The sequence below is a fragment of the Strongylocentrotus purpuratus genome, unplaced genomic scaffold (assembly GCF_000002235.5).
Source record: "Strongylocentrotus purpuratus isolate Spur 01 unplaced genomic scaffold, Spur_5.0 spur5_scaffold_7, whole genome shotgun sequence".
Classification (NCBI taxonomy): Eukaryota; Metazoa; Echinodermata; class Echinoidea; order Camarodonta; family Strongylocentrotidae; genus Strongylocentrotus; species Strongylocentrotus purpuratus.
In genome coordinates, this window is record NW_022145613.1 from 27,782,881 (window position 1) to 27,808,403 (window position 25,523).

Sequence of the window (25,523 nt, forward strand, 5' to 3'; positions counted from 1 at the left end):
TCTTCACGTCACTTTTAGAGTGAAAATGGCTACTTTGTATAAAAAATACTGCTTAACACATGAGTTGTCTCATACAGTAATTGAGTTGAAAATTGATGATACATAATTTGATGTTATGATTCCATTAAAAATCATGCACTGAAATAAAGAATCAGATTAAAACTTACAGCATTATAAGGTAATCCTGCATTCTGTCAATAACACTGAAATATTGGGAGAGAATCTGCCCCAAATTCAGCTCGATAATGTTGATCATAGACTATAAATTACCCCAATATATAAAATAAGCTTTAGGACAAGCAAATGCTATACAGACTTGCCAATATCCATACACTTGGGGAAGAAAAGAAAAATCTCCCAAAGTACACATCTGGAACTCCATATGAGTTCTTTCATGGCTTACTTTTCAGCTTTCATTAATCATTTTTCAATCAAATTCATTTGGAAGGTGTGATCTATTTGTAACTTTTCTATAGATTCTCAGAGAAATTTAATTTGCCCTTACCAGAACTCAAAGCCTTACTTACAGCAGTATAACTGTAGTTTAAGTAGAAGGTAGAATTAAGGTATGTAAACTATCCTTCTCATTTCATGTCGTGCGAATGTGTGCAATATATTTGAATCAGGTACATCTCTTTCCTAACCATCAAGGTGTCAGAATCAAAGGGATGGAGAATAATAAAATAATGCTCTAGAATATGTCACAGTAGATGATGAGAATAGTACCTACAAAATAGTACCTATACAATAGTACTTGACTAAGCATGTGATGAGTACTTTCTTTGCCTTTTTCAAAATTGGCTGATTAAATAGTCCAAATACTTTCTGCCCGTCATACCTAGTAGTTCACACGTACATACATGTACTTAATCAAACTTTTATTACAAGTCAAAGATTGTTTTCATTCAGTTTTTGCATTGATATATAATAAACCATCAAGGAGATAATGAAAAGTACTGAGACACTAAGGCATATTTACACAGCCCCAAAACCATTTTTCTTTTTACTGCCATTTACATTACCAGTACTGAAAAACCCATTTAAAAAACGTTGGTGTTTGCTCATTCTGTTATTTGGGGAGGGGGGGGGGGGGCGGTGATAAGGCCAAAAACAAAAATAATGTGTTTCTCTTCTGGACTTTAAAAAAAAGGAGGAGGCAGGGCATTCCTATTTACTATTTTGCAATTTTTTTTTCCATGATGGCTGCCATGCTAATTATAGCTGGCCAAGCCTATTCATTCACAGATATTGTGCTATGTGAGTATACTGATGCAATGTATGACAAAACAAATGATTTGTATCACTTTAGAAGCTATGGTATGTAAACAAAATGTATATCACAGGCTTTTTTGGGGGGCGGGGACAAGAAACACTTCATTTTTGTTATTTGGCCTTGGTGCTCATGCGTGACTTGTCGCTGTTCTGCATGCAATCACACAGAAGCAAGACCAAAGACCAAAGACCAGAAAGATCTTAGATGCACCAATGTTTTGAGAGCGAGAATTTAAACTTCAAAAATCGGTGACATTTCTGCCGAAATATAAAAAAACCGCACTCCAGAGATGGGCTTTTTTTATTTGAGGTTTTCGTTGAGTTTAGCGTTAGTTGCTTAGCAACTTTCAGCACAACACCCAAATGTGAGAAAAATAAACTGTTTTTGCTTGCACTTTAAATGCAGCTAATGTCCACAAGTGAGGATATATTTTAGCTTATCATGAAAATGACACAAAATTTCACTTTTGGCAGTAGGGATGGCTAAATCAGTGTTTTTTCTAACATTTGCAGTTTAAAAATAAGGTATACTGTATTAAATTGAAACTACTGTGAAAAAAAAACTGTTTAATTGCAATCAAAACAACGAGCCCATGTCATCTATTTAGGACATTTACATAGTTCATTAAAACTAAACCTAAGTCAATGAATCAGTAATTCAAAAAGTCATATTGAAAACAAAATCTGATGCAGCTTACTGTAAATGCATAAAACCATGGCAGACATTTCAGCTCATCTTGCACAAACAATCTAATCACATGTATTCACACATGGGGAAAAGAGAAGTAAAAATGAAACATAATGATCAGCTGTGTCTGAGAACTTTGAGAAGAAATAAGAAGTGTGCTAAAAGAAGAAGAAGAAGAAGAAGAAAGAGAGAGAGAGAGAGAGAGATAGAAGGGGGGATATCTGACATTTTGCTATCCACATTTGTTCAAAACATGGGTTGCATGTTGATGTTGGAAATATCTTCTGAGGGCAATTTGTAAACAGATTAGTTAAAATTTCTTTATCCGTCTTAAGAAGAGAAAGAAATAGAGAGTGAAAAAAAATCAGACTTTCCATCAAAGAGGTTGGATTCACCTCAGTCCAATGCCTTCATTTTGAAGTCGGTGGTTTTAGCGCTTTCCTCTTAGTCAACCAATCAGAGCGCTTTCTTCTTAATCAACCGATCAGGTCGATTGTTACAAAAGTTTTCTGCATCACTGGACGGCTTTGTCCTTTCACAAGAATGCTGCTCGCCTCACTCGCTTTCTCAAAACATAAATAAAATCAAGGTATCCAATCTGCCATTTTAGTCAAGTCACTGATCCAGGCTTAAGACAGAGCAACTGCCCTTGGCTCCTTACGCATGACACTTCATCGCATCAGGAGAATGATTGTCCCTTTTAGAGTTTGTCAGTCCTGTTGGGCGTCCTGTTCGATCGATGCTTGCCCGAAACGTAGCCATTGGCGGGCTTGGATCCGTTCCGATCCTGCCGCTTGATGTCGAAGACTGTGGTCTCGTCGTCACTTTCTTCTCCTGATTCCGATATCATGATGCTGCTACTTTGCTTGCCTGTGAAAAAAATAAAATAAGGGTAAGACTATTAAAGTATACTACATGAATGACAATAAATGGGACCGGAGTGATATCTTCAAAGAGAGCAATATAACATGGCTCAATTTCTTCTTCTTTGAATTGGTGGCACTGCTCCCCTGATCTTCCTTGACAAATGCCAGTCTTCAAATAAGAAATTAATGTATCCATAGAGAAAATACAATACAAGGGTTATACAAAAATATTCCTCATCCCATATCTAATCGATACAATCTACTGTGCGAGTCAAAAAAAAATTTACACCTAGAAAATTGCTAATTATTTTTAAATCCTCTATAAACAATAAATTTTTATACATCTTATGAAAGAGTGTTTTATTCCAAATCGTTTGGTATCATTTTTGTGTGGTATGTGTTCACGCTTGGATGAACAGGAGGCATTGTTTGCGAGAGTGCAAAATTCGACTTGCGCCAAAGTGATGCCTACAGCATGTATTATGTTGGGATTAGCGGAGTGAGAGAATGAATTGAATGTATCAAATGAAATGCATTGCAAATGCTTTTTGCAGAAGCAAAGTCACACACGCGCACAAATGTTGGTTGATATTTGATATTTGATATGTGTGGCATGTTTAATTTTGTCAGGGATATTATTTGGATCTAAAAAAAATGATTTAATACCCAAATTCCAATTGATTTATTTACACTTGAGATCAGCAACTTTGGCGCAAGTCGATTTTTGCACTCTTGCAAACAATGCCTCCTGTTCATCCAAGCGTGAACACATACCACACAAAAATGATACCAAATGATTTGGGATGAAACACTCTTTCATGAGATGTATAATAGATTACTATTCATAGATGATTTTTAAAATAATTAGCAATTTTCTAGGTGTAAACTTTTTGTTGACTCACACTGTATATATGTACCAACTGCACTGTTGTCACACAAATAAAACAAAAGTTCATTATGGTGTAATGAAGAATAAAAGTGACTCAGTTTTATGTAATTAATTCACTGAGCTACACCTGACAAACTAGTAAACAATCATAGACATGTCTTCAATACACTGCTGATCTCTTTGACAATACATGTAGAGATTCGTAAGGACCCACATGTAGCAAAAGGTGAGATGCAATTTGCAAGGTGAATGCTTCCATAAAGGCAACTATCATTTTCCTTTCCTTTTGTTTTGTTTTTGAGGGAATGGGGGGGGGGGCAATGAAGCATCAACAACTAATCTGCTCAAAAACATCAAGAAATCATGTGAACTTTATACTCTGATGTACAGCTCAAACATTCTGTGAATGAAATTGCATGGTTTGTGATGTCTTCACACCATCAACTTACATGTGCGATTCTCTCTCTCTCTCTCTTTCTCTTTTGAGGGGCGTTTTGTTTGTTTTGCTTCTGTATGTTTTTCTTAAAATAGATAACGTTTTTTTATTCCTTAAATTTTTAATAACTTTCAGGGCGGCTGCCGTTGCATGAAAAATGACTATAGAGTGCCAGATCTTGGTATAAAACATACTACAACTTGAAGAATTAAAAAAAAAATCTTGAACACATTGGTAGCAAGCTGCAAGGTCATTTTCATTTTTTTTAACATTAGGGTCAATTCAACATGAGAGGAATGGATAAGATTAGTAACCATTTCAACAAGTCTTGAAATACAGAATCTTCATGTACATGTATACACAAACACTGATTGAACGTGGGTGATTTTACGAGAAGCACATTATTGGTCAACAATCCATAACAAAAGACCACTATTTTGCATCACTCTCCCAATATATGTTTCTGACTATACAAAAAAATGCTTTGACAAATGGAAAGATATGCAAACTGATACTCAGAGCACATTATGGAAGCACTTACTAGTAGGTTGCAATCAGGAATATAGATCATCAATTCATACCAAACAAAAGCCATACAGACATTCATACATTCATACACTTCCCAATAATAAACATGATCTGGATTCTCGATGATTATAATCGAGAAGCCCATCCACATTCAAACGTAACCTGGAGCACTGGTAATCCTTTCACTGAATGCATGTTCATGATTATAAGTAACTGATATCCACCATCTATTTGTATTGGTAGAAAATGTATCATACATGTAGCTGTGTAATTGAGCTTAGACATTATGGAAATCAAACTTGCAATCCCAACCACATGCATAACATACAACATCATGTGTGTATATCAGGTGAGTTACACTTTGTACTGAATGTAATTTCCAGCATATTATTATTAATTTATTTATATTTTGGTGGTTCAAGCAACCCATAAACTCTATAATAAATAATTTGGAATTACTTCAAGCCAGTTTCTTTCTACATGCCATTATTTCCAGAACTGAAGACAAGTTAGCCGTAATAGTTAAAGATCTTGACCACAGTTGTCATTTTGCTATACACTAGCGCATCATTGTTTAATTTCCCATCATAAGAGGGGGGGGGGGGGTAGCTATTTGTGGTGAGGATCAAGTACTCATGCACTGGAGCTGCTAAAGTCATTGGTAGATGCTGTAAGGTGACTAAGGTTATACATGTATACATGCATATAGTGTTTATACAATTGGCTATGTACTGATAATATCAATATGTTTTGCTTGTTACATATATGTTTTGACACAGAATCGGGGGCGGGGTGGGGGAGGCTACTGACTGCATTGAACAAAAATCAGTGAGGCAATTTGGAGCTTGCACGTTGCATGGTCTTTTCAGGTAAGCATAGTCGAGAGGAACAACAGAATGATCAGAATTAGATAGATGATAATGTAGGGTGTTTGTATGCTTTGAAGGAAAGCCCGATGAGAAGAGAATAGTTGGATATAAAAATGAAGGGAGAAGAGCTAGAGGTTATAAAGTGCAGGATCACATTTCATTGGAAAAATTTTGAATGAAAAAAACAGCTTTATGAACTTGATCCACACGAAAAGCCAAGAAAGGCCAAGAGATGAGGCAAAGACAGGACACAAACGTCAGATAAAGGAAGAGCTACTGGTATGCAATGAGCACAACAAAATAGGAAAAGACAGCAAAGAGGCAAAAACAGATGAAAAGGGAGAAAGGGAAGGATTGGAAAGAGTGACCTAAGAATTCAAATGAAATACACTGTACATGTTAGAGAGAGAGATGTGAAAAGAGCTAGAGAGGAATAAGACTTCTACACATAAAATGTGGGCATGAAGGTAGAGAGAACAGAGAAAATAAAACAGACATTGGTGAGATAAGGAGAGAGACAATGAACAGGAAGGGTGAAGTCAAAGCAAAATAATGACAATAGAGAGAGGGAGAGGGGTGGGGGGAAGGGGGTGGGGAGAGGGTGACAGACTGCAAGAGAAAAACTGCTATAGAAAGAAATAGAGACTGCAAAAGAGAAAGGGAGAGAGAGAGAGAAAGAAAGAGGTGGGAGAAAGAGGGAGAATGAGAGACTGCATATTAAAGAGAAATAGCACAAGATAGGGAGAGAGAAACTCTACAAAGCTATAAGGAAAAGATGATGAGGTAAGGAAAAGATGATGAGGTAAAGAAAAAGAGAGAGAGAGAGAGAGAGAGAAGGAACGATAAGCTAGCTGGGTAAAACCATGAAGTACAAGATCTAGACCAGGATTTAGACCAGGATCTAGACCAATACAGGTACCTTGTCCTTCTGATGAGTTGCCTCTGCCTGTTAGTTTGTCAAGAACGTTTCCATGGTTACCTAATGAATTGGTTAGTAAAGGAGGAGTGACTTACAAGATTACACCAAAAACTTATGATAGAATGATCCTTTGTACATGTATACCTCAACTATTCCTGTGAAAAATAAATTCCTTGTTTTCAGAACAGAAAATTTCAATAATTCATTGTTACACATAATTACATGTAGGTAGATGCACTACTCATTATAGATAGTGACGGTCAATCTCTTTCACACAAGTTTATGACATTCCCTACTAAACCTACACAATTACACTATAAATTCTTCCTTGTGTTAAACAGTCATTCTTCAAACTACCATTGCAATATCGGAAGTACATTTAAATCCAAAATCTAGCATTTTATTGGAAGAATCGAACCTACAATGTGAATTCAATAGTACATTGACAACTAGATTTACTAAGTTTGTATGAATATGTGCCTTAATGTACATCACAAGTCAACGCCTGATATACAGTAAGCAGACAATGTGCTCCTTAAAGGGATCCGGTAACTTTGTCTTAGATTCTGAAATAAAATTCTGGATTTAGCTCATGATGCAATGATAATTATAAACCTTTAGGTCAGTCAGGAACCCAATGACTTTTACAAGCCGATCGCCTGTCTGATTATCAAGATATTTATGATTGGAATTACGAATTTTGAAAACCGTTCGCCTGACGGTTTTCATAACACTACACTCTATTGGGGAAAACAAGTATGGTAAAACTGGTCACTCAAAGATTTTTTCTTTTTTGAGGCACTTCTTGATCATTTTGAAGCGCAATTTTTTTAGGGCTTCAATATTACACCATATCACAGACACTGATAACACGTAGGGCCGTGTATCTCAGGTTTAACATTGTTAAACGATCCCTTTAAGTCAACACACAACATTCATGTACACTATGCACCTAATTGTCACCAACCGCGAGTCAACACCTGATATACACCTTTTACATACCACTTCCCATCTTGGGACACATCTTCCTCATGTCAATGCTCACTTGGTCTTCCACCAATGCATATCGGCCACAAGTCAACACATGACATACACCACGCAGCTGTAATGGACCCCAATCCAACACATAATATACACCAAGCACCTAATGAACACCACCAGTCAACACCTGAAATACACCTGCTACTAACCATGTCCCATGCATCTCCATCATGTCATTGCCTTCCTGAGGGGTGTCTCACAAAGATCCTAAGTTTAACTTACAGTATCTCTAAGTTGGACTTAACAATTATTGAAAGCCATTTAATTAGCATCTTCGAAAAATATTTGTTAAAGTCATTTTAAAAGGCATAAAATGTTGATAAAAATCATTCATATTTTCTATTGTCAAGGAGATTTCATGTTTGTGATGTGGAATTTATGAAAAGTCTAAAATACTTCAATTTTTGCTCTTGAATGCATTTTATTTTAAGGCTACAAATGGCTCTCCAAAGTGTTTAAGTCCAACTTAGAGTTAAGTTCAACTTAGGATCTTTGTGAAACACCCCCTGGTCTTCTTGGAATTTTTACCATACCCCTACACCATCAAGCACCTGTGATTGACTCCAATAAAACACACAACACAGAATAAACACCTAGTGTACACTACAAGTTAACACAGAACAAAGACCTGCTACATACCATTTCCCAGCTTGGGGTGCATCTCCATCATGTCATTGCCTTCGTCTTCTAGTAGCGTGTAGCGATGCCGCCTCCGACCTCTCTTTTTTCTTCTGCAAAGAAAGACGGCGAGAGAAAACTCGAAAGTTGCGCTTCCATCATCGATGAACAAAGCACATTTTGTTCAAGGAAGGTGTTACATGGAAATTACAACAAGCCAAAGTGAGTCTCTAACATGGATTCTTCTTAAAGGTACTACAGTATGTCCCATTTGCAGGCCAAAAAATGAAAAGGTCGAATTCCGCCTGCATTCGAAAGATAATACTAAATTAGAACTTCCCTCAAAACAGAAGGGCTTGAGAATGTCTTTTTGTGGGAAAATAACGACCGTTGTTGAATCGACTTTAGGGATTGCAATCCTTTAAGAAAATACTCTTGTCCCGAATAGTGTTCGTTTTGTGCTATGCAAAGATTCAATCAGTTTACTTTTGGCCCTTACAAGAAGTGGGTTATTGATGTACACAAATGCTCATGTACCCTTTTACAGCTCATTTTGTGTCAGTCGGTCAGTCACTCAATAGTGTCTGACAGTGAAGTCTAGAAAGCAAACAGGTTTCCTTGCATAATTTGAATACTAGGACACTGCTAATGTTTAAATTCCACAGATAGGACAAACGTGACATATTCATAATTCCTGCAAAGTTCTACAGAATTTGATGTTGACTGCAAATGGGACATATTACCTTTAAAAAAAGCTCTTTCAATGAGGGAAGTCTAAAACATGGTCCTTCAAATTTGTTTAGTACTACTCACAAGTATCTTACCCATCTGAATTTATCATATTCATGTACAAAATAATGAATAATTATACACCTAGCTCCAGTAGCAAGCTCTTGTATCAGTCAGAGATTCGACTTTAACACTCAGGTTACCTACCACTAGAAATAGCAGACTTCTTTCTTAAAGTCTTATCTTAATCCTTGGATAGTCATGTATAATACTGGATATCTGTATTTTGATATCAAGCAAGTCTGAAATCAGTTTCAGAGAAGTTTCTTTACTTTGTTCAATAGCCTGGCTGCAACTGACATTACTCCTAATTTTTCATTATGTTCTGATTTCCACATGGCAATATTTGCATGATGTAAACAAAGTTATGAAGGCTGGCTGATAACCACTTACAGCTGAAAAGTATATGCCACGATGAACATGTAAATATTACAGAATAGTACACACATAGCTTTGGACTATATAATTAATATTCAAGTACATTGTACATTTCAGGACATTAGAATGTTAATACACATCGTTAGTGAAGCAGATGCCCAAATAGAGCAACAAGAACAAGGAGGAGCAAGAAGAGAGAAGGGTGGAGGACAAATAAGGAATGTAAGGGGAGGGAGAATGGGAGAAGGATAGAGAGAGAGGAAGAGAAGGATAGAGAGAGAGGGAGAGAAGAATAGAGAGAGAGAGAGAGTGTGAAAGGTAGAGGGAAAGGAAGAGGGAAAGGGAGAGATAAAGAGAGAGGGGGGAGGTGGAGGGAGGGAAAGAGTGAGAGGAGAGGAAGCATAAAAAGACCAAAAATAAAGCTGAGTAAAGAAAAGGAGTAGTGAAATGAACAATGATATAGTTTGTCCAGAAAAAAGAAAACCTACAAGACATGGGAATTATCAATATTAGTTAACCTCAGCCTAACACAAGCGACAAGAAATACAAAATACTTTTGTGTACATCAAAATACAACTAGAATTTGAGAAGAAAAAAACAACAAGCAAAACACATGCAGATATTACAATACACTGCAGAACGATACATGATGCCCATGCAACAAAAAACACATGCAAGCAAACAAAGAAAATAATTAAATGTCAAATCTACAGGAACCATGGTAGTAAAATACAAGCTGCAGACAGAAATATCACTCTAGGGATTTGGTCATAGAGTTCTCATATTTTTAAAAGGACATAATCTCAGAAAATCATGCATACATGTTTTATTTCATACAGAGGTTAGTACTTTTTCAATATCTAAAATTGCCTTAATCCATTACACCGCTTTCCTGGGCAATGCATATACACTGAAGAGATCCACAGCAAGTCTTTGTCGCATATATATACCGGTACTCTTCAATAACAGCCAATCAGCATTGATCTTTCATCTAGAACTTACACAATAAGCTCATGATTGACTCATTTTAAAGTGCTCCACCTTGATTACATAATGCCTCAGATATTCCACAAAGCATGAACTCTTTAAATATTAGGTCTCACAGTAAAATGGGAAAAGAAATTCTATTCCCATCTTAATTATTTATGTGTTATTAAAAGTAAAACATAAAAATGCTAGATTATCTACTTATTAACAATATAATTTTGAATACAAATAAACACAAAATAGGCTAATAAAAGCATGCTAGAAAAACAAAAATAAAGAAAAATGTACAAGCACATTCTCTTTGACTACATTGACCAAAATGCAAAAACAGAAAACACATGCGCACCATGCATAGACATTGGTGATGTTTGCTTAAATAAAGAGATACATTTGTATTTGACCAGTGATGCGAGATGGAAAATTGCTATACATGTACCTCAAGAATTCGCTCAAAGAATTGTCTGAATATCTCTTCCTTCTAAAGATATTACATAAGAATATGAAGAATGTTGTACAATAATGGGTCAAACTTGAATATTACATGTATATCCTCAAAATTTTTATCAAAAATATTGAGCAAAAACTTTTTGTTGATTTTCAACAGAACTTTTAATGGTTTGTCAAATCAAATTCTGTGTCAAAACATTACAAGTTAAAGACTAAAGATACATGTACAATTATGTACTTGGTTTCAGGTTAGAATACGTTTTTTAATTTGATAATAAATTTAGCTGATTTTCTTAGATAGCGCGCCAATTAATGTTATTCAAATCAATTTTCTTATTAGAGAAGTAATAATTCTTCCATCAATGCCATGAGCGGAGAAATGTGTTCTATATTCAAAATCATCTACGGAACAGTTACTGCATTCAGATGAAAAAATAATATTGGCATTCTTATGAGCAGTCAACAAGGACAAAAAATAATAAAACAAAATATGATGCTGTTAAATCAAGCATATTAGACAACTCCAAAGCCCAATGCAAGCACATAACAATATCACGTTTGGGTTAATATAATCCAAATTTCATGCATGTACTAGAAATAAACTGATCAAAATGAAGCAAAAATGCAATCTCAAAACATGAATATAAAAAAACTACAATGGAATACTCTCTTTTAGTCCCATGTCCTCATGTACAACCATTTGACAATACACTATATAACCCTTCAGAAGTTTGTGTTACAAAGTGTGTCATAAATGATATACAGTCTAAACAAAAATAAAAGCTTGCTATTCCCCAAATGCCAAAATTATATATGTATAGAAAAAAAAAAGAAAATCAATTTTCTCTCTACCTACAGCATCAATCTCACAAATAGAATCTTTGAACTTTAGGTCGAAAATATGTTGTATCGAACTATTCTAACTTACATTGTCAGCGAAACAGCTGCAAAACTGGATTTGAAGTGTGGGGCCTATCCCCCACCCCTAAAAGAAGTCAACAGTAATTATCAAGATTCTCATACTTTTCTCGGGCTTTTCAATCAAGTGAAATGAAATCACAAATTGATAATTTTCGGAAGGAAATATGGGGGGGGGGGCACCCGATCTCTCCTGGGTTATAGTCAAAGTTTGGAATAATACTGTTGCGGAAGAAATATATTATGTAATCGCTGCAATGTCTACCAGCAATGCTGTTTACCTTTACTGATTGGCGACAGGACGTCAAACTCTCATAAAATGCAATTTTGGTTTTCTGCTTTCAACTTACCTTGCACAGCAGCAGGCTATAAACCATATAAAGACGCCCAGAGCTACCAGCACCAGAAAACATACGATGATTACATACAAAATACTCCAGTCTGCAGAGAGAAGAGAAAGTCAGAAAGAGAGATAGAGAGAGAGCGAGGGGGAAGAGAGAGAAAGAGTGGGAGGGGGGTAGAGGGAGAGAGAAAGAGAGGGAGAGAAGAAACAATATATCAGCACCAGAATATGACACTTTTGTGAAAAATCTAAAGCTTTATTCAACAATATAAATATTAAATAAATATCAAACGTCTATTACTGTCAAACGCACACAAAAATATTGATTCATTAAAAATAAAAAACATATATTTGATTATAAGATTGAGGAAAAAAATTAAATAAAGAAAGATGTCAGTCAATATATCACTATTGATACTATGGAAAATATGACAATAAAATTACTTTAAACAAGGAAGCACTATCATATTACCGGTACATCACATTTACACAATGAAGTTGCAAAAAACAGAGTTATAAAACTTAGTTACATTATTTTGATACACGTGCAAGTTACAAGATTAAAAATTTTGTGCATAGGAAAATTGACTTTGATTTGAATCTGGCAAACATGCATTGAGCCTTTTATTCTTCTCACTCACCGCAATTACTTTCTCCATCTTGAAATTTGACCCGGATGAAATTCTCCATCCAGAATGTCTCACACACACAACGCTTTGTGTACGGATCACAATGACCGTGATTGGAACAGTTCTTCTGACAAACTGTGTGCGACAAAAAAATAAGGAGACATAGGGACAGAATGCCAATAAGAAAAAAGTTAGATTAGTGAATGTATGTAGATAAAGAGATTCCAAATGCAGTCATTTATTGCCAATTTTACTGCATCTACTGACTTTAAGAAGAACCATTAACCTAGAGCAACAAAAATAAGTGTGTTCATATATAGAAATTCCTTTCCTCCTCATACAAACATTACAAATAATTTGATGGAAACATACTGATAAATGTATTCCTGTTAATTGCTAAAAGAAAACAATTTCTATGGTCAACACTAGTGCAAACTTTTCCAATAGTATTTTGAAGAAATTTTAACAGATTTTTGATAAAAGTTGAGGGATAAATACGACCCCCCTCCCCCGGCAAAACGGAGGGAAATCGTTTAAAGAGTATTCACTAGAATATCATCTACAAGTGATTCTGATGCTACTGCAGATTTTGGAAATACAGTCAAACCTGTCTATAGCGACCGCCAAAGGAAAACACAAAAAGTGGTCTTTGTAGACAGGTTCTTTTAGCACATGTTCCAAAGAGAAATTATTTAAGGAAAACAAAAATGTGGTCTTTGAAGACAGGTGGTCACTAAAGCAGGTTTGACTGTATTTATTTGAAATGACGCCATCCCGATAAGAAATCTCAATTCAAATTGAGAACTTGAAAGATTTGTGGATCATAATGATTTTGTGTTGTCTTACCAACAGTGTCATATTCTAAGATGCTATGTTTGAGTAGTGCTGATTGTGACATGATGTATTTGCTCTTCAATCTCTGTAAGACCTCTGGTCCTGGAAGGGGCTTGTGAGATGTCTTGTTGAATGCTAGGAACTCAGCCTTCAACCTGTAAAGGAGGGAAACAATAAAGGTTGTTTCATAGCCAAGAAGGCATAATGGCTCAGTGGGAGCGTTGTGGTCTACATAGCGGAAGGTCCTGGGTTCAACTTCAAGACAATTCTGACATGAGTGAGCTATGGTAAGGCATTCGTCCTCAACTACAGAACCATTTCCTTCATACAGCCCAATATGGTTACATATCTGCAAGCACATACTTGCCTTTTTTATCAAAAAGCATTACAGAATGTGCCATAATTCTATAGTAAAATTTTCTTAAATCTAGCATATGAATACCAAGACACTTGCAATTCGAAATAGCTGTACAGGTTTATACATGAGGAGTGAGATTTGATAATGAATCCGCTCCCCTTGCAGCAATCTTTAACTTTTTGCTTTTTGGGCTCACCCCTACAAACACACGCACACACACATACACACATGCACAAATGAGGATGGTACATCATCAAAATATCTTAACCCCATCAGGGTTACAGAGCCCCCCAAAAAAATTGCAAGGGTATTAAAACTTACATGTTACTGTCTGTCAGTGTAATTCTTTGGATGACCACATCTCCATTGTTGACCCCTAACATCACAGCTAAGGGCATTATCAGGTCATTCTGTAAATTGAAGATATATAGTGCAGCATGTTGAAGTTAACATCAACTTTAGAGTCACTTGGTAGTATTCTTAATAATAATTACAGTTACATTTGTCATTCTTCATTACAAATGTTGCTATCTTGCAGAAACATAACTGTGTTTCACCAAATATTTGAGTTGAATTGAACTTCATATTATTTAATCATCACTGTAAAAAGTTGTGAATGAATGCAAAATCCAGAACAACAATTTTCATTATTAAACATGGCACAAACAAAGACATAAATATACTGTATACACAAAGAGATTTGACCTTTAAAGTTAAAAACGGTACATATGTAGAAGCCAAGAAGATCAGACGGTTGGATATAACTATAGTTTGTGAAGATAAACCTGATTTTACAAATATCACTAAGTTGTATAGAATCCACTCCAGTTTGGAGGAAAAAACTTACCAGGAGTTTGTGTGCATCAAACCATAGAGCCACTTGTTGCTCTGTGCACATAGAATTATAAAACGATAAGCAATACTTAACAGATAAAGAAATCGTATTTATGAAAGATATCTTTACCTTATCTTGCTCTGTAAATAGTCTTATATCTTCATCAAACACAATCTGAACCCGGGAGAGAATATGTGGATCTATTGTTGGGAAACAAAAGACAAGAAAATATGTTAATAACACTTGATCAGATAACTATCCATGGTACGATGATATTCCAATGTGTTTTGAAAAACATCAATTATCTTTCTTTATCATTGCTCATGCTCACTTGAGAATAACTAAATTTCAAAGATTGCTTGAATAAGTGATTCGTAGTGCTTCAGACTTTTTATATCAAGGTTTCAAGGTTTTCAAGGTTTTTCTTTATTTTCCACATGATATAACATAATCAAATGAATAAGCAATATACAAATTCAATAACATAATACAAACCAAACATGTTACAAATGATTATATAAGTATTTAAATAAATCATTTAAGATTGGCACAGTGGTAAAACATAGTGGAGGAGTCTATTAAAACAGCATGGCTTGTATTTTATAGACCCCTTGTAATTGGCCATGAAATGATTGTGCAATATATTAACATCTGTATGGAAAGAAACAATGACAATTTATTTACACTTTCTATTATGCCATAATATATGCAGACTAAACTACCATCATGAGCACATTCCATTTCTGCACAATTTCACAACAATTTTTACAATTGAAACCATTGGCCATGTTTTTAGAGGGCTTTTATGGGAACATTAGATAGATAAATATATAATTTATTGTGTTCTTCCTATAAAGAAACTTTCCTTCGAGGTGATCATACATAAAATTACACAACTTATACAAAATTTATAATACACGACTTCATCAATTTTCAGCATTTGCTATAACATGCGGTGGTTCACATACCTTCCACGACTGTAATTATGGTAGTATCTGTGCCAAAGGCACCCTTCGCATCAGTCACATTGAGAGTGAACTTATACTGGCCGGGGACAAGGTCGACCACTCGTAGGATTGGTTCGTGATTGGAGTTCCCAACAACCACCTGCATGAAACAAAAACAAAAGGATGATTGAACACAAGCATATTACAGAAACCATTTTGTTAATCATCATCATCATCATCATCATCATCATCACCCTCATCATCATCATCCTCACCGTCATCATCATCATCATCATCATCATCATCCTCACCATCACCATCACCGTCATCATCACCGTCATCATCACCGTCATCATCACCATCATCATCACCGTCATCATCACCGTCATCATCACCTTCATCATCATCATCTTCATTATCACCATCATCATACCCATCATCACCATCACCACCATCATCATCACCATCACCATCATCATCATCATCATCACCACCACCGTCATCCTCATCACCACCACCACCATTTGTTATCCTTACCCCAGCAGCTGGACTTTGAGTACTTCTTGTCCAGAGATAGGATACTATTCCCTTGTCGTCCGTGGACTGGGACCCATCGACCTCCAGTGACGTTGAAGGCAGTATTATCTCTTGATCTGGTCCAATCTTCGCAATTGGTTTTTGATTGCTCTCTGTTCAAACAATAAAATTAAAAGACATTTGTTGAAAAGTAATCTTAACCTTTTAAATAACAAACCACTGTGTAAGATACATGCATAGTCATGATTATTGTGAAAACCCTCGATATGAATGTCCATATTCGACCTCTCTACATTTCGCTGAATCTGAATACCAATTCCCCAATTGAGTCCATCTATGTATCTACAGCTATCAACCTATCTCTCTCTCTAACCAACATACCTACCTACCTATCCATCTACAACTATTTCTGTATCAATCTGCCCATCTATCTACATTGTATCTGTATATCTATCTATCTCTATCTGTCCGTCCGTCCATCCATCTATATCTATCTCTATCTCTGTCTGTTTGTTTGTTTGTCTGTCTGTCTGTCTGTCTGTCTGTCTGTATATCTATCTATCTAGCCGCCTTTTCACACAGGGGTAAAATTCCTTGTATCTAGAGCTGATTAGTTTAATTAAACAGCTTTAAAGAAAATTTCCCTTTGTGAACGTTGTTTATACGATGTTTGGACAGATACTAATTCGTGATTCATACGCCGGTCAAAGCAGGCTGCAGATACAAAGCCCGTATCTAGAGAGCAAGACATTTTGTGTGTGAACGGATATACGTCCTTAACTAGACCGGGCACTGCTCTTTAAACGCTCAGTAGGGCCATTGCGCATTTACGAGCAGTGAGTCACTGCTCTTAAATGCGCAATGGCAATATTTTCCTTTCCCTACCTACTTATTTATCTTCTTATTTATCTTTCTATACATCCATCAACATATTTATCTATCTATATATCCCCCTATCCATCAATCTTTTCATGATATCTGTACCTCTTTTTACAGCAACAGTGACGTCAGCAGTGCCTGATACACCTTGACCATCTTGGACGGTCAACCTAAAGACATAACCTCCTTCCTCTAGTCCAGATACATCTACTGTTGCCTGGTCAGGGTTGGTCAATATAGCATCACTAGGACCACTGTGTGGATAGAAAAAGTGATTACAGATAAAATTGAGTATATGCTTTGCAATAGCATTGTGAAGAAATCATTTATTATGACTGCTTTAATTGTGTTTTACAAAGAAAGAATTATGTATTTACATGTTCGAGGTAATGGAATCATTAAAATTAGCCTTAAAAATCTCCCAAAAATTAAAAATGTGTTGATCCAAGTTATGGGTATAAAGGGTTACACAAACACTTGTTATCAGACTTAAGTATTCAGTTGGGAAGATTTAATCATATTTGAAATACATATGTGAGTACTATAAGAGCAATCCTTTTCAGTGAAACACATTCGTTTACATCAGAGTAAATGAGCAAAATGTCATGTACTTTGCACCTTTCCCAGAACTCAAGCTTCTCTTTTAAGATCTTAACATGGAATATCAAAACAAGTACTTTGGCTTCCTTTCTGTGTCTACAAGGAGTCATAATAAATGTAAATGCAATATAATTCAATCCAATCCATAATTATATGATATACATTTGCATATTTAAATTGCAGTTACAAAGCACTGCACACATATCTCCACATGATCCAGCCAAGTAAACAATAACATGTCACTGCAAAAGACCATTTTGAGCCAAAGCAACTGTTCTACAGAAAAAATAATGGGGCATTTACAAGGCCTACAATAGAAGGAATCCATGAGAAGTTTTATTTGATGACATCACTGCGCTATAAATGTCATCGAGAAATTGCCTGGAAAACAAAAAATTCATCTACGGTACCTGACTTGTTCCCAGTGATAGACCTCAATACCCTGGTCGTCTGTACTGCCACTCCCATCCAGCGTCGTGGCATCAGAAGGCAGTGTTAACTCCTTGTTAGGCCCAGCATCGGCGGTAGGTGGGGTATTATGCTCTGATGAAGTCAACAAGAAAGGGTAAGATAAATTAAATTAAATTTGAATTATTTTCAGCAACAGCTAAAACGGCCTCAATTAATTATTACTAATTGTTTTTACATATGTCAATTAAATACATGTATGATTAATGCTTATACATCAGTTAAGCAATCATTATTAATCAAGCAGAATACAATCGTAATGAAGCACTTTTAACTTATAAACGCAACAAAATAATATCTTGATGAGTTCATTTACAATGAACTTGGATAGATTATACATGAACTTTTGAACTCTAGCATCTCAAAAGCTGCAATTGGCAGCCTCCTATTGATTTATTGTAAATTACATTCCTCCTTGTTTATAGATTTTGGCCCAGAAATAATTTCCTTGTAGATTTCTTAATTCCATAAGTGTACATATCCCAAGCTTGTTATTGTTGAACATACTGCTAGTGTGAATTTCACACAGCTGGTATTTCCTGTGTAATGAACAACCTCTCAATCAATGATACCTGGGTAGTTTAATGACCTACAAATAAACTTCTCCCTTACAGAAATAACTAGAAAGGGTAATTTGTTAATCAATGTTACCTTGATTTTCTTGCATTGATTTATGGAACTTGAATACAAACTACATGTATGAGGAAAAACAGCAAGAATTGTGATATAATGTTCCTGGATACAATTCCAATGCATATTGTGTGGGTATCTAGATTCATTTTTCTTTGGGGAAATCCAACAATTGAATGTATTCATTCCTTTATCATTTCTTTCTCACACTCCCCCCCCCCCCCCCCCCCCCCCCCCCCGCCCTTACTTCTGTACGTCTCTTTCATTTGCCACTAAACCCTACATTATAAATATCTTACTTCTGTCCATCTAAATTGAATAATCATACATGTATCTAATTTTAATAAAGAGATTTCATTACTTACCACACTCTTTGAGATCGATTTCAGCAGATATGCCTTCACAAAATATAAAGAAACAACAACAACAGCAAAAATATAAAAGAAAGTTTACTGACCTGGTTTGACAATGACAGTCGCTGAATCAGAATCTTTTTGTCCTTTAACATCTGTGACGGTCAGTTTGAAGACATATGTGCCTTCCTCAAGGCCAGTTAGATGAAGTATTTTGGTTGAAGATCCCTAAAATTTGTGAACAAATATTATGAAAGTGACTGTGACTACAAAAAAAAAATCACAGGATTAGGCATACAATGACACTGATGTCATCACCATAAAAATAAAAAGTTCTATATTGGAAGACCTGTTCAGGAAAAGGATTTTGTAGAATAGGCCCTTACCGTCATATCAGCCACTCTATCGGTCATCTTGGTCCACTCATAGCTGGTAATACCATGATCATCACTGCTCTTAGAGCCATTCAGTGTGGTGAAGTCTACTGGAAGCTTGATCTCTTCATCTGGCCCAGCTTGGGCATGGGGCTTATAGTCCTCCTCTAATAACAAGTAAAAAGTAAAGAGCGTTACAAAAACAGAAAACTTTGTTTGTATGACATATCAAGGGTTCAGTGAATTAAGTAAATCCATGTTTGATATCAAAATGTTCAGAAAAATGTGGGCTTTCGAGAAAACACAAAGACTTAACTCCACCCAACACCCCATTTAAGTCAATGGCTAGTGAAACAACTCCCTAAGGCCCAAGTGCTCAGTGACACATAAACCATTTTTTCTCAAAAAGGCCAAAATGGAGTTAAGTCTTTGTGTCACTGAACCCTTGATATGTTCCTGTGACAACTGCTCCAGGGTCAATTTCGTACACAAACTGAATTTCTAACTGCAATGCTGGAATGAAAACTACATCTTTATACCCAAACCCTAACCATATAATTTAAACCCAATATTGAAACCCTGACTTTAACCCTATACCTCTGAGAAAAAAAGGTTGCTAGAGCAAATATTAGATTATAGAAAATAGTGAACAGGAAGGGTAGTATCCACTTTTTACAAATAATACAAGAGATTTTGACAGACAGAAAGGGATAGGAGTATATACAGGAATATCAAAAGAGATGAAACATTGAGAAATGAAGATAAAATACAAAGCAGACAAAGGAAGAGATGAGAAATGATAAAATTACCTTCTTTAACAGTAACATTTGCTACGGTGGAATTGGAAGCTCCATCAAAATCTGTGACAGTCAACCTGTAGTGGGACAAAAGAGAAATATTATATCTTTGTTACAATCAAATCTTACACTCTCTCTCTCCCTTTCTCCCTCCCCTGTCTCTCTCTCTCTCCCTTCTTCCCCCTCTCTCTCTCCCTCCCCCTTTCTCTCTCCTCTCTGTCCTCTTCCTACTTGTCTTCTGTCCTTCCTTTTCTCCACCCCCTCTTTCTTAGTCCACCAACACACTACCATCCCCTACTCAATAATAGCTATGTAGCTCAATAGGTATCAATCTGGTTTGAGAACAGTCAGTTGTAGAATATCCTAGTTAACACTAATCTCATGACCATCCAGTGGTTTTTGGACCCCAATTCCAGCTGTAGCTTGCTATTGCTGGAAGCAAACATCTTCATGTATTTTTATCATCCACCCTTCCCAATAACAGTATAACTAACTGATAAAACAACTATGATTCCAGTCATACAGTAGTTTGTTATAAAATGATGACGTGGATCCTAATCAAATGATTGGTTGAAAGTGTACACGTGACCAGGCACTATGTTGCCTAAGGCCAAATAAAAAAAAAAACATGTTTAGCGTCCTGTTTTTTCGAAAAAATAGGAAGATGGCGGCCGACATTTTTTTTTTTTTTTTTTTAAATCAGAAATTGATCCATTTTAGCAGTGTTTTTCAATCCAAAAAAAATCCAAAATTTTTATTTTTTTTTAAATAGGAGGCGGCCCCAAAAAAGAAAGCGGGCGGGGACGCTAAACATGTATATTTTTTTTAATGGCCTAATGCGTAGTTTGGATAATGTCCGGTCATTATCCAATTCTAATGACCGGTCATTAGTAAAATCATGTTATAAAACATCATTTTATATAAAAATAAAACATCATTTTATATAAAAATAAAACATCATTATATATATAAAAATAAAACATCATTTTATATAAAAATAAAACATCATTTTATATAAAAATAAAACATCATTTTATATAAAAATAAAACATAATCTTATAAAACAAATACTACACATCATTTTGTTTGGGCATTAGTACGATTTTCCACACCCTCACTGCTGTGTATAATTTGTATACTATTCTACCCTGCATCGACCTACTTTTATCTACCACCCCTTCTTAATAACAGAATGAATAACTACCTGATGAGATAGACGCCTGGTTTGAGATCAGTGAGTTCTAGCGTATCCTGTTCACCGCTGATCTGATGATCATTCAGCGGTCCTTGGACCTGATTCCAGCTGTAGCTTGCTATTCTGTCCTCATCATCGTCAGTACTCCCTGCAGACAGGAAAAAAACATCAGAATGAAAGTAATATTGAAATTTCATCCATTACGACCACTGCTGCTATTGCTGCTACCACAACCACTACCATTAATACCACTACCACTACTACAATCGTTACCGCTACCACTACACTATCACCACTACTATTACATACTCTCTACTGTTCCAAATTACACCATCACTATTGTCGGTGATGTTGCTGCAACTATTATCACTCCCATTAACACCATTATTATCATCAATAGAACTATGAACATGGTTGCCAACACTACTAAAATTCAATATCAATACTACTACTACTACTAATAATAGGCATTTCTATTGCACCTTCTATCTAGAAATTCTATTCCGAGGCGCATTTATTATTACCCCAGCTTTAGCCTAGCTGCCATTGCAGCACATAAAGCATTTCAAGGAATTAATTCCTGCCAGGTACCCATTTACCTCCCCTGGGTCGAGTGTGGCAAATGAAGATTAATGCCTTGCCAAAGGACATTAGTGCCGTGTCAGGGATCGAACCACGACCTTCAAATTACAAGTCAAGTGCTTAAACCACGCGACTACTACACTTCTACGCCATCACTAGCTGTAATACTGCTACAACTGCCACTTCTACAAGTACTACCACTACCAATATTATTACCACTCTAATCTAATAACTATTATATCCTGCATCAAAAATTTGTTGGCTTTTGATTGGTTGAGAGCTCGTCACATGACCAAAAATATTTGAGCTATTTTTAGAAAGTACTATATGAGAGTACTATTTTGGTTTACTATTTGGGAGTTGAAAAAAAAATGTTAATTTTTTTTTTTTTAATTGAATCAATTTTTTTTTCAAATCTTAATTTAATGAAAACAACATATTTTAAATCTTTGTAGATAAAAATTGACATTTTTTTTGTTCTAAATTTGATTTTCCCAAAAATGTTTTTTTTTTTTTCTTTTTTTTTTTCAAATAAATTTTTGATGCAGGATATAAAACAAATATACCATGCCTTCTATTCGAGGTTCTGGTTAAACTATGTGCCTCGGTGACTCCAAGAGTACCATTTGCTTCGGGGCTGCGCCCCTCAGCAAATAGTACTATTGGAGTCACCTCTTGCGCATAGTTTTAACCAGAACCTCTCAAGGCAGTGTATATTTGTATACTATTATGTGTTGAAACCTACCTGATCCATCTAGTATGGTAGCAGAGTTGGGGAGCAGTACCACCTGCATAGCTGGTTGTATGATGGCTACTGGAGGCTGGTTGATCCTGGGTGGGGGCTTGACCGTCACATTGACCTGACCTGTACCTTCTGACCTGGATCCGGACACAGCCACTTTGAACTGGTAAAAACCGGCAATCAACTAGAGGGAGAAGAGAAAGAGAGAGAAAGGGATGTTAATAATGATATAAGGTGGAGATCACGATTGGCAGCATAGTGAATGACATTAAATTTTGAGGGCTGCATGTATATGTGTATTCCAAAGATATAAAATCAGATGAGACTACTGTGTCTGGTTATTTCATGCATTATAACTACTAACAGAGGGTTTTTAAAGGGATTCTTTATCTATTTTCAGAAATTCCATCATGATAGTTTGAGAGGATCCTTTTCCTAAGCCCTTGTTCATTTTTAACTCTGGTCTGCATGAGTTTGGTCGTAGGGTTGTAGGAGGCAATTCCTGCCCTGAACACCATTTTTCCTCAGTCAATCTACATGTATCTATCTATAACCTTTGAATCAAAGTTTGTACATTGCATGTGCAGGTATAATACTTCCAAAAAGCCATTCGAACACCAGTTCCGAGTTTATATCATACCATATAGTTGTCTTAGTTTCTAGAAACTTTCATGATACAAACAGATTGAGTTGTAAGGTGCTAGATGTTTGAAGCAGGCTTCTAATGTGTAGGTATGGACAGACAAAAATAACTGCTATGTTCTCCACACCTTCTAACACGACAGCTACCTAGCTTTTGCATCCCAAACCAGATATATAAAGGGGGGGGGGCAAGGGAAGAAAATAAAATGAGGAATCAGCAAGGCTTTATTACTCACATTTGAAATAGTAACTTGTGGGTCAGCTTGACCATTGGAGGTCATCTCTGCGGAGCTGTCCTCCGGCTGAGTGACCACCTGATACTGGTACGTGTAAGGCTGACCGTCCGGAGGGTCATCTTGGAGGACAAAGGCGTGCAGACTCACGCTAGTCTCGTCCGGCAGCTGAAGGGATTTGCTCTCACCCAACGAAACTATCAGCTGAACAACTGTGTGTGGAGGTATACATCAGTGTCAAAAATACTTTCTAGATTTGCTATAGTATACTTGATGTTTTATAACAAGTTCTATATATTACTTTATTTTACACCACAGCTCTTTCTAAGTGTGAAGTAGTTAAAAAGTTTTCCGGAGCTCTGTTCGAGAGCTACAATGACTCACCGCACCTATGTATGATTTTTTTTCCACCGGTACACGTATGGACAGTGGGAGATTAGATTACTGGGCATGTATAAGTTTCACTCATTGATATGCAAAGGCTTTTGTTCAAATAACGTTTACAATATTATCTGTTGTGACTTCATTCCCGTATTTAGGACCATGTATACCTGTTTATAATCAGACAATAGAGATATTAGCCAGTAAAAGGCTTATAAAACTGCTAACCACATGGGCCCTAAATACATGACGCCAAGCCAAAGTGGGTTTGATCAGTGATCTCTGTACCTTTACAAAACACACTACTAGGCATACATGTACTCTATGTCTCATGCAAGGCATAGAAAATGTGATGTAGCATGCACTGGGGAAAAAATATAAAAATAATACTCATGCACTATCAAAGACACACTAAATGAATACACAGGCTGCATGCATGCATTTCATTGGTTTAAATCAGCTCTAATCTTACAGGCAAAACCCTAGAATATTAAACTAAAGTAGATTTTAGGTTGGCATTTATTAATCTGTTTCTACAATCTTTGATTCTGTTTTTCAAATCTAGCCCTGTGGAAATTTCAGAACTTTTAATATTTTATGTCATGTTAACAAAATACAAGGGTGGGCTAACAGGACATGCTTGTAGGTTATTTAAATATACATACAAGTATTACCAAAAGAACCGCCTCATAACAAAACTTTTTGTTCAAGGGTTTGTGGCATATTCTTACAAGCAAAAACTGATATATAATTGTACACTGCCAAACATTAAACATATTCAATCACTTTTCATCCAATTGTATGCATGGTGGAACTGCTGCAATTTTTTTTTATTTGCATATTTAAACATATTTGTAAGTGGCACATCATGCTAAGCTCAGTACAGGTATATGAAAGTAAATACAAGTACGGTAGAACCAGGGAGTAGAACCCATGTACATGCAACAACAACGACAAAATTACTTCAAAACAAATGTTTTGCCATTTCCATTTCTTCACTAATCACATTAGAAATAAGAATACTTTTGGGGTAAAAGCTAGAAGATAGAAAAAAAAGCCCTGAATGTTTGGAAAGAATATTAGGAAAAAGTAGCTACATAAAAGAGGAACAAAACTCACAGGGGCGTGTTCCCCCGCTACCTAAAGTAGTAGAAGTAGGAGTAGCAGTGGTGACAGGTACTGCAGGAGATGAAAGAGTGGCGCTTGCATGGGGGTTTGTGGCAGGGTTTTGATCATGCAAGGAGGGGGCGGAATCAGAGGTTTGTTTGTTACCGTCAGAGGTGTTCATAGACCCCTCTGCTACACCACTTGATACCTCGGTACCTGCAAGAAGAAGAGATTGGGGGAAGGGGGGGGGGGTATAGTGAGAAGGTCAAGTTTTAGTACAGGTGAGAAATGAAGTGCTAGCTTTCTTATTCTGTGTATGTTATTTTGGAAGAATATCCCGACACCGACAACACATTGATTAAAAAACTGCAGAAAAATCAAGAGAAGCAGATCAGTGAAATTTGAAAAAAAT

At 36.1% G+C, this 25,523-nt stretch overlaps 1 protein-coding gene across 6 annotated transcripts in view; it reads right to left on the reverse strand.

The window, feature by feature from the left end:
- Positions 1-1,299: 1,299 nt before the first annotated feature.
- LOC577353 (dyslexia-associated protein KIAA0319-like protein) overlaps positions 1,300-25,523 on the reverse strand; it is a 48,261-nt gene continuing 24,037 nt past the window's right edge. For 3 of the 6 annotated variants that reach the window (XM_030974637.1, XM_030974638.1, XM_030974639.1), the window contains 18 exons: positions 25,124-25,327; positions 23,627-23,835; positions 22,752-22,932; positions 21,434-21,572; positions 20,242-20,306; positions 19,445-19,599; positions 19,163-19,286; positions 18,018-18,150; positions 17,113-17,261; positions 16,129-16,280; positions 15,613-15,751; positions 14,774-14,844; positions 14,131-14,219; positions 13,464-13,606; positions 12,630-12,752; positions 11,996-12,086; positions 8,148-8,239; positions 1,300-2,830 (listed from right to left, as the gene is read on the reverse strand). In XM_030974637.1, coding sequence (XP_030830497.1) covers positions 2,661-2,830; positions 8,148-8,239; positions 11,996-12,086; positions 12,630-12,752; positions 13,464-13,606; positions 14,131-14,219; positions 14,774-14,844; positions 15,613-15,751; positions 16,129-16,280; positions 17,113-17,261; positions 18,018-18,150; positions 19,163-19,286; positions 19,445-19,599; positions 20,242-20,306; positions 21,434-21,572; positions 22,752-22,932; positions 23,627-23,835; positions 25,124-25,327 — 2,429 coding nt within the window. In that variant the 3' untranslated portion in view covers positions 1,300-2,660. Of the gene's footprint in view, positions 2,831-8,147; positions 8,240-10,607; positions 10,759-11,995; positions 12,087-12,629; positions 12,753-13,463; positions 13,607-14,130; positions 14,220-14,773; positions 14,845-15,612; positions 15,752-16,128; positions 16,281-17,112; positions 17,262-18,017; positions 18,151-19,162; positions 19,287-19,444; positions 19,600-20,241; positions 20,307-21,433; positions 21,573-22,751; positions 22,933-23,626; positions 23,836-25,123; positions 25,328-25,523 lie in introns of those variants that run through there. The other 3 variants (XM_030974640.1, XM_030974642.1, XM_030974641.1) reach the window with 3 other exon arrangements.